This window comes from Lepidothrix coronata, unplaced genomic scaffold (assembly GCF_001604755.1).
Source record: "Lepidothrix coronata isolate B3197 unplaced genomic scaffold, Lepidothrix_coronata-1.0 Scaffold18, whole genome shotgun sequence".
In the NCBI taxonomy this organism is placed as follows: Eukaryota; Metazoa; Chordata; class Aves; order Passeriformes; family Pipridae; genus Lepidothrix; species Lepidothrix coronata.
Genome location: NW_016690198.1, coordinates 5858002 through 5873904, shown reverse-complemented (window position 1 = coordinate 5873904; position 15903 = coordinate 5858002). Strand labels below are relative to the sequence as shown.

Here is a 15903-nt window from a genome sequence, read left to right as displayed (position 1 = left end):
GAAGAAAATAACTTCCACTATTAGTTCTACTGATAGCAATTTCTTCAGTATTTTGTTTCTGGGGTTTCAGGAATTTAAAAGTTTGTGGGAATTTTGCTCTTGCACTTGTGCCATCAGAATATATAGCACTTTCAAAATTGCTGTTACTGTCTGGGCTGCTAGATAACCACCTCTGGCTCACACCTTCTTTGTATTTGCACTAGAACCTTTCCGTGATCATTCACTACCCATTTATGCCACCCACACAGAACTGTTCAATAGTTACAGAGCTGTTAAAACATTCTGTAAAATCCCACACATGTATGTTACTGCGCTGCTGCTGCTGCTTACACAGCAGCCATCCTCCCTGAAACAGTTCTTTCACACAGACTCCATCTACAGTTTAGTTCTTCAAAAGTTTAAACAAGGCCAAATGTGCATCTCTTTAAAAATCTTTTCTCCAAAAAAGAAAATTAATTTAATAAATTACCTCATGGTAGATCTACCGTACCTTAGTATCTCTGTCAAATACACACACACACAAAGCAGTCTTCTGTAACATAGAGGTAAGCAGTTCTCAGGATAATATATTAGTTGCTCATCCAAAATATTAATCAAGTGATTTCATTTTGATTGCATAAGGAGTATTAACATTTTATTGAGGTTTATATGAAATAAATTCCAGAGAAGTAAATGAAAAGTAAAATAGATGACCAGTGTAGTCTTATATAACAGCATCAGTGAAACAAATACACTGAATTAATGTGACTAGCTTAATTAGCTTGTAAAATATTCATTCCTTACTTTGCATTAGGAAATCAGGAGTCAAATGAGGCTAAAGGGAGGAATGCTTTTTCATGCCAGTGTGGAGATTTGTATTTGTAATCACATTTTGATCATACTCATGACAAGTAAAATGGCTTCAGCAAAGTCCTCTGTTCTTGCTGTGTGTTGGCCAGACTTCACGAAAAGGAGGAAAAAAGAATAGGTGTTCTGCAGGTTGTGAGAGATTATTTTTGGTGGACCTAAGGCAGGAGCTTTTCAAGCATTTCTATGTAACAGGACTGATTTCTTCTTCTTGGAATACCGCATGTGCTCGCATTCATGTGGAAGGGAAACTTATGCTTCATACTTTTAACTTCTAGTCTCCCCATCTTACCTCTGAAAATGTTATGGAGTACAGAGAGTAAAAGAATTATTAAGGTTGGAAAAGACTTTTAAGATCATCAAGTCCCATTATCAATCTATGACCACCATGTTCACTATTAAACCATGTCCTCAAGTGCCATATTCACGTTTTTTTGAACACTTTAAGTGATGATGACTACACTACTTCCCTGAGCAGTCTGTTCCAATGTTTTGCAACACTTTATGTGAAATATTTTTTCCTAATATCTAATCTAAACAGCTCCTGACGCAAGTTGAGGCCATTTCCTCTTGTCCTGTGACTTGTTACCTGAGAGAAGAGAGCGACTCCCACCTTCCTATAGCCTCCTTTCAGATAGTTGTAGAGAGCAATAAGGTCTCCCCTGAGGGTCCTTTTCTGCAGGATAAACCAACCTCTCTCTCTCTCTCTCTCTCTCTCTCTCTGTATATATATATATAATGTACATATATTCGTGCAGGGTGAGGAAACAAAATTTCTCTTACTGTTCGCTGACTTGTGCCTTCGAGCTGATAATTGAGTACTTAGAGGATATTCTTTTTGTACCTGCTTGGTCACCTGCACAAAATTATTTCTTTTCTTTTGACAGATACTGAGAAAGGTACAAGAAAATGGATGAGATGGTGCCAAATGTTTTGAACTGAAGTATCATTATATAAACTTCAATAGGATGCGAACACTATAGAAACGAAACTACAGAACATACATACATACATACACTCACACACCTTATGTGATTTCGAAGCACTCCAGCAGCTTCTCAACCAAAACTTTACTGGAGTTTAAGAATTTAAATTGGCATTACTTGTATTACTATCGAAATGTGTGGAACTGGTGATTAATGCACAGATATTTTACATTTTGAAAACCTAACTCATTCATAAAAACCTGACTATGTCTTAGCTCCTTGAAATTTGGAGTTTAGATGATAATAGGCTTCAGTGGTAATATAACTGGTGAATGAGTTGAACATATTTTAAAAGGTAGAAAAAAAGTATGCAATATGAATCAAATAAAATGCAAGAGAAAGTACTAATGTCAGCTATCTCAGAAAATACCATAATGAAAACCAGCTTAAGAGTAATGATACAGTACCATTAAAAATACTTGCTAGAACACATTGATATGAATGAGAGAAGTATGTTCAGTTTTCAAGGAATATTAACGTATAGCAGAGAAATACATATATATTATATATATCAGTTATACCCCTGCAAGAAAAGTTAGATTTTTAATACATTAGAAGTTTTTCCATTTTCTTAAGTGAAAAACAGATGGGGTTTTGAAATACACCTTTCCTCTGTGAAAATTAATTAAAAAACTTACCCACCTTTCTATGTTCAAGAGATTTTTCAAGGTGGGGCTTTTAAAAGACTTCCGCAAAATTAACGCGGATAAAAATAATAGCTGTCAAGAAATGGGCTCTTGGAGATGAAGAAGAGCCCCTGATGTGGTCATCTGTGAAAAAAATTCAACTTGAACAGATTAACCATCAAAATAATACTGGCAATTAACTCAGGTGGCACCACAAAGAGAAGTAGGTCAGAATCTTAACGAAGTACTTTTAGTGTGAAAAAGCCTACTACCTGCTTCCCCCTTAAGTACTGTAGTTGACTTTAAAAATGTGTATCTCAGTATTCAAAATAACAAAGTTGAAAATATACTATATAGAGAGGGAGAACAAAAGTCAGTGTAATAACTTCCTACTTTAGGCTATTCAGGAACCAAATACAACATTGTTAAGGGGAAAAACTTCAAGCTCAAATTAATGTTTTTTTGAACTGCTTAACTGGTGCTGGGTACACTACTCCTCCTCCTCCCATCCCAAAATTATTTTGCTTTTGCAGTGCACCCTGCTGTAAGCTACAGTAGCTGTGATTTTCGTTTTAAACTGTGAAATGACATATCACAAGGGGATCTGGTGTTTTTTTCAGAAGATTTCTGATCATGTAAAATAAGGATCTACCTTTGAAACAATGGAACCTAGAAATATTGATTGGCATTGGTTAAATGTGATCAGTTCAAAACACCTAATAAAACATGGAAAGCTCAATATATTAAAAAAAATTTGAAAAATAGCTGTGCTTTTGAAAATAGTTAAAAATTTAAAAATCTGAGGAGTATGGAGTATTTTTTGTTATCACTACATTATCACTGAGAATATTTCAGGCAGTATTTGGAAATATTTTATGCATTGGAACCCTATAGATTTAATTTGGATGCTTGATGAATTGCCATAATATCCTTTAAGGATCAGCTGTTCTTTAGTACATATATTTATTTCCTGATTATAAAGTATTTCCATCTTAATCATAACTCGGTTACAAATTTGCACAACTAGAACTTAAAAAGGACCTAAGAACCAGCAACCTGGTGATTACTACCCACCAGTGGGAGAGGGTGTAGAATGAATACCATTTATACCTGCAGGTCCCTTTTTGTTTGGTGCAAGATCCATTTTGGCAATTGGTAACCAGTATGGGCAATGAACAGAAGCAAAATTCAGAAACTCGATTTATTAGAAAGCCATTTGTTACATATGTCTGCAAAAATGAGGGCGTGTTCAAAGTCTAGGCTTCTGAAATCTCAGCCCAAAGAGCTTTTAAGTTTAAGAGGTGTTGAGGGATGCAAGCGCATTCATCTTTCTATAGACTTAGGTCAAAACTGGGGTGAAAGTCCTGAGAGCAGCTTGGGGAATGGACACAAAAGCTAGTGAATGGAAGCTAGGCTGTGGGCATGAGCTGCTTCCTGGCAAGAGGTTGTGTGCTCGTACCTCATTGTGCCTGATGCTGAATGTGGGATATGAGAGCACTAACAGGAAACAGAGCAGCCGCAGAAAGCGAGGTTATCCCCTGGCTCATGAGACAGGAACCTGCTTACATGTCTGTACCCAAACTACTTGCAGAACTCCACTGAAGTCAGCAAGCAGCCAGAAGGCCTTGAGCATCTGTGTAGGTGGAGTAAGTGGAAATGGCCTGGTTCAGAAAGGTGTTGAACGCTGTAACTTTGAATCTTGGGGATATTGTAGCTACAAAAATGTAGCTTTTTTTTCCGTAGCAAAATATTGTATTTGTTTTTAAATGTGTGTTAAGCAACATTACATTGATGTACAATAGCACAAAAACTGCCTAAGATAACATGAACAGTCTATTTAGAAAAACAGGGGATTTTAGGATTAAAAAAAAAAAAAAAAAGGAATGTGACTTTAACCCTGTCTATGGTAAATCACAACACAGTAAAAGAGTTTATTATATAGCATGTACAGAAGTAGTTCTAAATAGGGGAGCGCCAACCAGTATTTTCAGTATCTTGGCTCTGCAGATTTGACCCAGACACCTTAACTTACTTTTTTCATACTGGAAAATAATTATGGGATTATGTGCATTTTTGTTGAAAAAAAGTCTATAAAACTGTTTTGATAAAAGCTTTTATTCTACAGCAAATTATATTTGGATTCCATTTCACAAGACATTGGGTTGATTCCCATCATCTTTGAAAGGCATCTTGCCATTCGTAGGAGAAAAATCAGATTTAGATTTTGAGGGATTTCTAGTATAAATTTGCTGTCTTGCAGTCTCAAATTTCTTCTGAAAAGTCAGATTGTAAAAATGTATGTGAACCAATTACCTCCCACATTTCAAATCTTAACATAAAAATTACATATAAGGAATATGTTGCATGTCAGGTTCATTACAGGAGGGGTTTGTTATATATTTTTTTTTTAATCCTGAAACACATTTGATATTTGCATATTTCTAGACAAAAGTGTAACAAAAATGACAGATTGGTCACCAGTGGAACCAACATATTGTGTAGATTATGTTTTTGTGTTACTAAAGTCTACTCATTTTCTCTCTGCTCCAGAGTTTACTGTGCAGTGTTGAATGAGTGCAAACACCAAATGTACCTTCTTATAGTCATTCATGCATTGTTTGCAGTGTGCTCATTCAAAACCAGCGGGGTGAGTTTCATAAATGAGACATTGAAAAGTGGTTTATCCTGTGTCTCACACTTATGCCAACAAGGCATTTTCATTTTCTCCAAATCCTAAAAGGTGCTGAAAGATTTTAACTTGAATTAAAACCAAAGAGTATGTTATTGGGAGGTTTTTATTATGCAACTAATGCTACAGATACAGTGAAATGCCACTTGTTTTTGCAACTTTTTAGAAGGTTTTTTGTTATTTCCTTCACCTTTCTTCCAAGAGTCTTAATTTCAGTAACTGTGCATCTTTACCTGAAGAGCTCTAATTTATAATATTCAGGCACTAGCTTTGTATTCTTCATTGCACTTTCATATTCTTGTGTTACATGCCTGTATTATGGTTGCAAGTTTATGTGAAAATGACTTGAATAAAATGTTTCAAGCGTTCTACTTGTCGAAGTATTATACTTACTGTATAGGCCAGATCCATCTCTCTGTGAGATTTAAGGTTGTTATATCTATAGGAAAACGAGAAAGATTTTGTCGTACTGACATTGTCTCAGAAAAAAAGTCACAAGTTAGAAACAAGAAAGAAAAATTACTCCTCACACTACACAAAGGATTAACATGTGAAGGCTAAACAGGACAAGGCATTTGGTTCATCTGGATACAGGATTTCCTTACCATATTGTCTGTCTCTGTAAAAGCAGGAACTCAGAAATCACTTTCAGAATTTCTGCTCCAAAAATTATACTTTCATGGGAAGAACATTTGAACAGTACATGGTAGAAAGTCTGTGTACTCTAGAAAATTGACTAACGCATTAAATATGCAATTACCCAAAAAATATTTTATCCTGTTATTTACATTCTCTGAGTACAGACTGATGTCCTGCTGCCTCTTCACTCTGTATGCTAAACTGATGAAATGGTCCGAGTTGTGAAGCAACTCTTGTCCCTTCACTGAGGGACTAATACAGAAAAGCATGGTTAAAAACTTTGGAGTGTTGCTCTAGTAAGAGGTTGTTAAACACTTAAATATCAACTAATGGCACTCTTGGTTTCGAGTAAATGGAGACAATACCAATGTAATATCTTTTAAGATTCATAAAATAAATGTAGAAATATTTCAGATATGAACCACTTTGAGTAATGTTTCTATAATTTATTTAAAAAAATTGTTCCTATTCTACTACTTATCAGAACTGAGAGCTTCAAATTGAGAATTTCTTCAAGTACTATTCCTAGAACATAGGATTTGGTGTGGATCAAAATCTGTGCAAATACAAAAATGCAGTAAAAAATGCATACAACAATAATTGTAGAAAGTATATTCAAATCTGTTGAAAATAAAGCATGTCCTAGTTCCAAAATATCTTCTACAGACTATTCTACTATCTCATTTTCACATTAGATCACCTGTCTAGTATCACAAAATGATCTATCACCAGTACACATTTACAAAGCAGCTCAACACATTTGGTGAAGAAAGTATTGCTGTAACTGAATTTTCATTCAAGCCCTCTTTCTCCTGATCTAATCATTCCATAAAAACTGATGTAAGAAATATTTATGCCTCTTCAGAAGCCTTCAAGCTGCTGCTATCAACAGTACACCTTTTTTTTTTTAAAACCCACCAAATTTAAACTAGCAATGACCATCTTAAAAGACACTGAAAAATATGAGATTGTTTTGCTGGTAATTCTGAAGTGAAAAATTGTGCACCTGAAGCAGCCTAGTAGTATCCAACAGAAGGTACCTCGCTGAAGACATTTCTTTTATGGTATGGTACTGAACTGGAAAGCATGGTTCAACATTTTTAAATCTAATCATCACAGAATGAAAAAACTTTCCACATCGCTATAAAAATAAATTGGTAGTACTTTGTGAGAAGTCTCTGTCTAAACAGTACTACAGATAAACGAGTTATGTTAAAGTCACGTATATACTCAACATGTTATGTTGTTACAATGAACATAATGTTGATAAGCTTTATCAAAAACCTCCAGGCAAGTTCATTGGGTTTATCAATTCACAAATAAATTGCCCAGTTACATGTAAAAAATATTAATCAAGTCTCCACCATCACTACTCCTTTGTACAGTGTATTAAGGCTGTGATCCAGGTGAGTCACTAAGTATCAACTAAAAGTAGTAGTAACCCATTAAAATATGAAGCAATGCCAGTAACCTAAACTCTCTTCTCTCATTCACGTTTAGTGTATGTTATCTTTTTCCTTTTCTTTAAAATATGAGCTCAGAAGTGTTTTTGAAGACAAAAAAAAGAGATGTTTTGATAAGTCAGGTTTCCTTCAGGAAGAATTCTGTGGCCACGAATTACAGCTGTAATAATGCAGTAAGAAACTTGCTCAAGTGCCAAGATAAACTAATGCTCCTAGATCTCTAAGCACATGCAAAAAAGCATTTTAGAACATAAGCTTCTTAGTGTCTTGGACTTTTTCCAAACTGCAATCATTAACTTTTTGATCCTTAATGTGAATAACTCTTAAAATAGGGTCCATTTGCTAAAAGAAAGGTAAGCTGCCCATGAAAAATTGTGTTATAGCTGAAAACATCTACCAAAAGTAATTTTCCTCGCCTTTGACTGGAACCAGAGAAGTCTATGGCATTCAGCTAGAATTTATTTACTTATTTTATTTAAAGCATTAAGGGTTAACATCTGCATCTGGAAATCTCCAAGTTTGTATATAACAGGTAAATGCATGGCTTTTTCTATGAAATACAATCCTTCACTATAAAACCACAGTACACATGTTTCTGTGTTTTATTTTGATGCTTCTGGCCTTAAATATTGTTGCACATGGTATAGTGAGAATAACAGCAACAAAACCCACTGGAAAATGGAAGGTTTTTTGAATTTCACATTCCTCTGAGAGGCAATGCCATTCAAGAAAGATACTATCACATACACTGACATTTGCTCAAGATCCTAACTAAGATCCTAACTAAGCGGGGCAAAACATGCCTAGATACTCATACAAAAATGGACGAACTGGGATGTTTAGTCTTCAATAACTTAACACAGGATGGGAGAATGGGTCTGTTTTTATACGAACCTATCTGAGACTAGATCATGGTCAGCATTTTATCTTTCTACCTGCATTTAGCAAAATAAACAACTCTAGATCTGAAGTCCAACTATAATTCCATTTCTAAAATAATTCCATTCCTCCTTGTAGCCTATTTATTCCATTCTTCCTTGTAGCCTGTTTTATACTTGGAAATCTGGGCTCATTGTCTGGATGTTATTGCCTATCTACATATTTGGATACCAGAGAATACCATTGTGATATTTGCTGGGACTTCAGGGAAAAAAATCCCTGAATGCCCATTAAGACATAAAGCCTGCAGGAGAAGGAGACAGAGGTGGCCATACCAGTAACAGAGTAACATAACATTAAAAAAACTGAAGTTGTTTCTGATATTTGACTCTAATGCCATCACAAGTGACTCTAATGCCATCATCACTCTGAGGTATTAAAGAATGACTACATGTTTTAGACAGCTTCCAGTACCTGCCCTATGGTCAGGAATAGATGTGGCAGGAAGAGACTTCTAAACATAATTTAGTTCAAACCCACTGACCAAGTACCCACCTTGAAACGGCTACCCAGGAATAACTCAGTCAAGTTCTGAATGTCTCCAAGGATAGAGACTCCACAATCTTTCTGGGCATCTTTGTACTGCGGAGCCCAGAACTAGACCCAAGACTTCAGAAGCGGCCTGATCTGTGCTTAGTACAGGGCAAGAATCACATCTCTCATACTGCTGGCTATGCTCTTTCTAATGCAGACCAGGAGGCTGTTGGGCTTCTTTGACAAGACATAGAAAAATATTGTTTTTCATAAGACTGTAATATGTAGGAAGGCCTTCAACACTTTAAGGGATTACATATTCTACAAGTTTGCATAGATTTAAGAGCAGAAAATCTGCAGAAAGGAAATCCATAGGGGATTATTAAATGCAATAATCTACACTATCACAAAATGTCCTGGAGCTGGAAAACTAGAAGCTTGAAGATATCGATGTTGCATGATGTATGACTGTGTGCTCCCTCTATCCTATGCTTAAAACATCCCTTTTTGACTGCTTTTCAATACACTAGGCAGATGGTCCTATGGTCTGAGGCAGGACTTTCCTTAGGCATGTAGTGGGTTTACCCTGGCCAGGTGCCAGGTACCCACTAAAGCCACTCTCTCACTCTCCCTCTGCAACTGGACAGAGGACAGAAAAAAAACCAGCTAAGGCTTCATGAGTTGAGATAACAGCTGGGAGAGGTCAGATACTGATTACCTTCACAGGCAAAACAGACTCAAAGTGGGGATAGTACTTAAATTTATTACTGATAGCATAAGAGCCAAAGAGTGAGAAATAAAACTCTTAAAAAACACCTCTTCCCCACCTCTCCTTCCATATACTTCCTCCTCCCCCTCAGCGGGGACGGGGAATGGGGATTATGGTCAGTTGTTGTTTCTGCCGCTGCTCGGAGAGAGGAGTCCTTCCCCTGCTCCTGTGGGGTCCCTCCCACGGGAAACAGGCCCTGATGGACCTCTCCGGCTTGAGTCCATCCCTCGGGCAGCAGCTCTTCCCAAACTGCTGTCCTGTGGGTCACTCCTCCATGGGGTACAGTCCTTCATGAATGAGCTGTACCAGTGTGGGTCCCCCACAGGGGCCACAAGTGCTACCCAGGAAAAACCTGCTCCAGCGTGGGCTTCCCTCTCCATGGGCTGCAGGTCTCCGGCAAGACCCTGCTCCATCCTGGGCCTCCCATGGGGTCACAGCCTCCTTCATACATCCACCTGCTCCAGCATGGGCTCCTCCATGGGCTGCAGGGGCACAGCTGCTCCACCATGGTCTGCACCAGGGGCTGCAGGGCCTCAGCTCCAGCACCTGGAGCACCTCCTGCCCCTCCTTCTGCACTGACCTTGGTGTCTGCATTGTTGTTCCCATGTTCCCACTCTGCTCTTCCCTGGCTGGAATTATTTCTGTGCAACAACCTTCTGTTCTTAAATATGTTATCACAGAGGTGTTACTGTTACTCCTAATTGGCTCGGCCTTGGCCAGCGGCAGGAAGTCCATTCTGGAGCTGGCTGGCATTGGCTCCATGGGACAGGGGAAGTTTCTAGCAGCTTCTAACAGAAGCCATCCTGGTAGCCCCTCCCGCTACCAAAACCCAGTCACAGAAACTCACTATAAGGCATTACAAAATGCTGTATGAATAGTACAGTGTATTATCTTACATCCACTAGAGTAATTTACCAAGTTTCTGAATTAACTTGATTATGTAAGATAACTATAATTAAATAAACACTGCTAAAAATTAGTTACAAGTTCAGAACTCATTTCAAGTAGTATGAAAAGCACTTGAAGAAAAATTCAGTGAACCTTTTATGTCACAGCCCAATCAAATGAACTCTCAATGTCAGACAGGCACTTAAAAGTCAAATGTTTCTTAATGTACAAAGACCCTTTAATTTTTCATATTCTTTCACAAAGTACAAGCTGCACACGATAAAGGACCCAGCTATAACTACCAGAACAAAGTATTAAAGACACTCTTTTGGTTCTTCAAATTGGCAGTATAATCAGAGGACAGAGATCACAGTTTAAAAGGACAATATTTAATTGATCTCCAGAAATTTTCATATCATGCTTACAGGTGATCAGCTTTTCCAGCTACTTGATACATTCATGAATTTTTGAGGTCTGTTCAAGTTCAAGAATCTCTTACTTTTCCTCAGTTGAGATTTATTTGACAATCCAAATCCACATATAAAATACATTTTTACATTAGAAAAAGAAGCTCCAAAGAATCTGTACTATTCCTATAGGGCAAAAATGATGTTCCTAAAAACCATTAATTTGTTAGAGTGTATTTCATAAATGGGGAGACTATGCAATGGAACCAACACCACATGGCCATTACATTAATCCACAGACAGCACACAGAATAAATGAAGCAGTCTTGATTATTCTAAGATGGTAAGATATAGCAGTTGCAGTTTTATAGGTTGCAAAGGATATGGACAGTAAAACAAAAATGTTCAAACAGCAGTTGCAAAAATCTTTTTTTTTTTTTTTTAAAACCTGAGTTTACATATAATCTAGTCATCAAATTTAATCTTTTTTCCCTGGAATGCTGTAATTTGAGACACTTGCTCTTTGCGTCTCCTGCTTGCTTCCCATGAAGGATGAAGAGGCTGCTCCAAACATGCTTTCTTATTGTCACATTTAATACCTGAAGCTTTTGCAAATGGTTGTTTCTTCAGCTGTGGTTCACTTTTAAGAAAACCTGTGCAAGTACAAAACAAAGCATTAACTACATCATAAACTTTCATGAATAGATGCAAACTACTCTGGGATTGCAGATATTTTCAAAAATTTAATAATAACCCATGGGGAACACAGTCATCTGAATATTCACAGCAAGATTTCCTCATCTTGCAGCCCAGTAAATTGCCATTCAGTGGACTGCAGATAGTTAGATTTATTATTACAGACCACACTCAAAATTTGTGTAGACAAATATTCAGCACAGTCTAAACTTTTTTCTTCACAATAAACCAATGAGATATTACACAATATAACTCAATATGACTGAAATTATATCCTTGATCAAATGAATTCCAGAATGGTATCATATAGTACAAATGGAATAAAATACTACATTTTCAGGAGCTACTGGAGGAATTATTTAAGACACAAGGTACTAGGTACATATCAAAATCTGTACCTTTACCTGTGCACAAGTAAAACTAACTGCTTGACAGATGGAAAAGCCCTTTCCTCTGTAAACCGTACTTTAAGTATTTCTAATACTAAAAAAACAGAAAAGAGCAGATAATATCCATGATTAAAATGAAAGCTCAACAATTTGACCATTTTAACAACAAATGTTAATATATGTTCCACAAATTTGAAAAGAAAAAAAAGTACGGCTTATCATAACTGCAGAGGCAACAAAATCTCAAGATGATTTTACTCTTGTAATTTTACCAGGTTAAGTAATACATACCTGTTCTTCCATTTTTGAGTGGCTGGTCTTTAGGATTTCTAAAAATAAAAAGAGAATTTAGGATTTTTCAAGAAATTTGTAAGATTACAAAAACCTGTGAATAAAGAATCATTACCACCAAAACACCCATGCAATAACTTTTCAAGCTTATCGTGCGAGCCCCTTAAATGCTGTTTCACCTTTGTTAATAAAGAATTAGAAATAGAAGTATTCAGAGGTGACTGAATTTGGATGCAGGTCTAGTTAGGAATCCTACGTATACATCAGTGCTAACGTTAATCTGAAAAATACTTAATGTCAAGAAAGTGCAAGAAGACTGACAGGTAGTTTCTGTGAACATGTTCTAAGGTTTAATGAACTCAAATTCTCTTTGTTTGGTAAGGACTACTGAAAATCACAACAATTTCCATTACCGAGAAGGAGGGAAGGAATGCAGAACATAACATGGGGAAAAGGTTTACCTTTTTCTGGTTTGAGATTTCTGATTAGAGGTCGACAAGGAACTGCAGAACACTGATTCTAGCCTGATTGCTTTTGCAGGTGGCTTTCTTTCTTCCATGATCAAATCTTGTGCTGTCCCAGGAACTGTGCTCTTTTCTTTCTTCACTGCATTTTTCTGAAGTCTATCTTTATCTTTTGTTGAAGAAGGATTAGTTACTGCTGCTGTTTTTTTCTTTCTTTTTACTTTGCCAATGAAGAAATCATCATTGCTGTCACTGTCAGAATCTGATGACTCGTTATAAAACCTTTCTTCAGTACTATCATCGAAGTATTCCTTTTCACTAGGATGCTCCTGGTCACTATCACCAATTTTCTCTATTATTGCATTTAATTTGCTGATACTCGTATTTTCTTTCCTTTTTTGATAGCTACGTTTTTTTTCTGTTTTGTTCTCAGTGACTATTTGCATTTCTACTGCCTGAAATGAAGATTCTTCTGGAGCATATGCTCTCTCCATTTCCAAAGTTTTCTGCTCAGATGCACTCTCACAAAGTTCTTCAGCCACCCTGTCAGTCTCTATTTTCATACTCAGTTTTGTTTTGTGTCCACATCCTTGCTGTTTTTGAGCTAGTTTAGGAGCTTGGTCATCCAAGTTGCTATTGAAATGTTGTGCTGCTTTAGGCTGTTCTTCTGATTTAGCCTTTTTCAAAGGAGTGGCTTTGTCTGGGTTCTTTCTTGCATCCTTAAAAGCTTTTACAGCAGCTGTGCAAGGGGCAGAGGAAATATTTTGTTGCAGCTACATGTCAATTTATATAAGTTATTTTTATATAATAAACCACTTTTGCAAGTTAAATATGTTGTTTTGAGTAAGCATATTTTGAACGTCCTTATCAATCATTTACTGAACACATGGGGCAAGACCATAGAGTACAGTATCAACAAAAGCGAGAAAAAGAAATTATTATCAATGAAATACAATATGAAACTTGGGTTTAACTGTGAACTTTAAGCAAATAATCTGCAGCTGATAATCATGTTCACTTAGGGCATTACTTTGAGTGTAAAACTGCAAACTAATAATAAATTGCACATATATAATTAAATGAGTATTTTATATGCTCTGTTGTAAATCAAGTAACTTTGTGACATTATTACTAGGACTTGACTCTTTTTAGCATCAATTTTAGGTAGAAAATTTCAGTTTCAAGAGAACAAGAGAGAACCTAAAAAACCAGGAAAGACACCCTAAAGATTCTGGGGACAGTTTTTGAGGAAGATTTAGAAAGTAATTAGTAAAACCTTTCAGTTGCCTTTGGAAACCCAGCTGTAATGATTCTTTTACATTCCCATTTAATTAAAAAATATTCCATTACATTCATTTGATTTTTAGAGTTCCCATTATAAACCCTGTTCGTTCAACACCCTATTTGTTCTTAAATGTCATATTGCATACAGTCACATATGAGACCACTTCAACCAACGTAAATAATTACAAGTTTGTGGCACTTGGTTCACTGCAGCTAGTTAGGGTAACTACAGAAGCTTTTAGGGGTTTTTTTTGTTCGTGCCAGAAATATACAGGAACAAAGTACCACACCAGTAAGCTACTGAAGTAATAAACAAGTTAAAATATTTCATACCTTTAAGTTCAACAAATCTGGGCTTTAAGGTTGGATGTGTTGCAAGTCGTGCCATCGCTCGCTCAGTTGCAGTACAATTTGGCTATACAAGAAAAATTCAGGGCATGAAGTCAATAGAATGGTGATTACTTACAGGAGTCTGTGTCAGTTATGCTACAATGCATATTAATGTGATTCTGCACCATGAACTGAACAAGAGGAAAGGTTATGATACTGTAATAATTTTATTTTGCCTGTATTATCATAATTCTAAATGCAGAAAACTCTGACTGTCTAACCATGATAGAAACATAACAGACATGTAGATCATATGATATTTCTCTGGTACTGAATAGGGATAACATGATTTATTTTTTAAAGCATACCAGACACATCTTTTAGTGCTAGCACACTGATTTTACATTTACTATTTCTTACACATGAAAAGCAAATTCATGAACCCACTGAATAAAAGACATCATATTGGTAGAAGGCATCTGCTTGAAGAAATACAGCAGATTGCAAGAAGTGCAGTATGAATGTTATAAAATTTGGCAAAATGACATAGCAGGAAGGAATATGCATTAAATGTGGCTGAGATGCAAGGTGTAACTTGACCGTAAAGACTAATAACCTTGAATTTGATGCAGTAGAATACCGGAACTCTGCCAATTGATTCAAAGAAGAAATCTGACCTTGCTTTAATTTTAAGGAAAAAAAAGGGAAGAGAAGGAATTCCTTCTTTCTGACTTTCCCTTTTATATCTTGGAAATAATGTATGACACTTTGTAAAAGCTCTCATTTTCAGGTTCTCGTCTTCTTGTTAGCACTCTCCTTGAAGAACAAAATGAGAGATACCTAAGACTTCAAAAGGTAGTTTTGTCTTCTGGGTTTTTGTTTGTTTGTTTGTTTGTTGGTTTTTTTTGTTTGTTTGATTTTAATGGAGGAAAATGAGGTGTAATACATTTGTAAACCACAAATTTAGCAGGAAGATTTCTTAAAGCCTGCTTTGGGAGAGAGTAGATGAGACATAAATTTCTCCCTTCCTCCTAGTGGCTCTGTAATGGATACATGTTTAAATTGTTGCTATCTGTGATTTGAGCTATATGCTACAGGAAGTATCACAGCAGAAGCCACCTGAATCAACAGAGGATAATACTTGTAAAGAACCGGGCAAGTGCCCTGTGACCCAATCTGTACTGATTTTGGTGCCCATCAACTCAAGAAAATCTGTGGCCACTCCTGTCCTCAGCAACCACCTCAACAGATGGAGCCCAAGCCACAGGTGTGTAATTGGCAGAGAATAAAGGATGGAGGTACCGGCTCTGCCCCAGGATGGAGTTAACATTCTCCATAGCAGGCAAGATGGTGCTGTGCTTTGGATCTCTGACTAAAACATCTTAGGTGTTGGTAACACACCAATATTTTAGTCATTGATGAGCAGTGCTTGCACTGTATCAAGGCCTTCTCTGTTTCTCGCTCTGCCCTCTCAACAGGCAGGCAGGGAGTGGACAAGAGGTTGGAAAGGAAACACATCTGGTACAGCTGATTCACAAGGACCAAAAGGACATTCCATTCCATATCAAGTTGTGCTTAGCAATAAAAGCTTGAGGTAAGGAAAAGGAATGGGGGAATGTGTGCGGTTATGGCATTTGTCTTCCCAAGCAACCTTTTAGCGGAATGAAGCCCTGCTGTCTGGGTTGTGGCTAAACATTTGCCTGTTGAAGGGAAATAGCAAATA

General features: G+C 36.7%; 1 protein-coding gene across 1 annotated transcript in view; it reads right to left on the bottom strand.

Moving 5' to 3' along the window:
- Positions 1 to 10533: 10533 nt before the first annotated feature.
- The window catches only part of SRFBP1 (serum response factor binding protein 1), a 67610-nt gene continuing 62240 nt past the window's right edge, over positions 10534 to 15903 (bottom strand). Inside the window, exons 5-8 of the mRNA XM_017807396.1 lie at positions 14184 to 14265; positions 12564 to 13305; positions 12103 to 12140; positions 10534 to 11379 (exon numbers count right to left, since the gene is read on the bottom strand). Coding sequence (XP_017662885.1) covers positions 11192 to 11379; positions 12103 to 12140; positions 12564 to 13305; positions 14184 to 14265 — 1050 coding nt within the window. The 3' untranslated portion in view covers positions 10534 to 11191. The remainder of the gene's footprint in view (positions 11380 to 12102; positions 12141 to 12563; positions 13306 to 14183; positions 14266 to 15903) is intronic.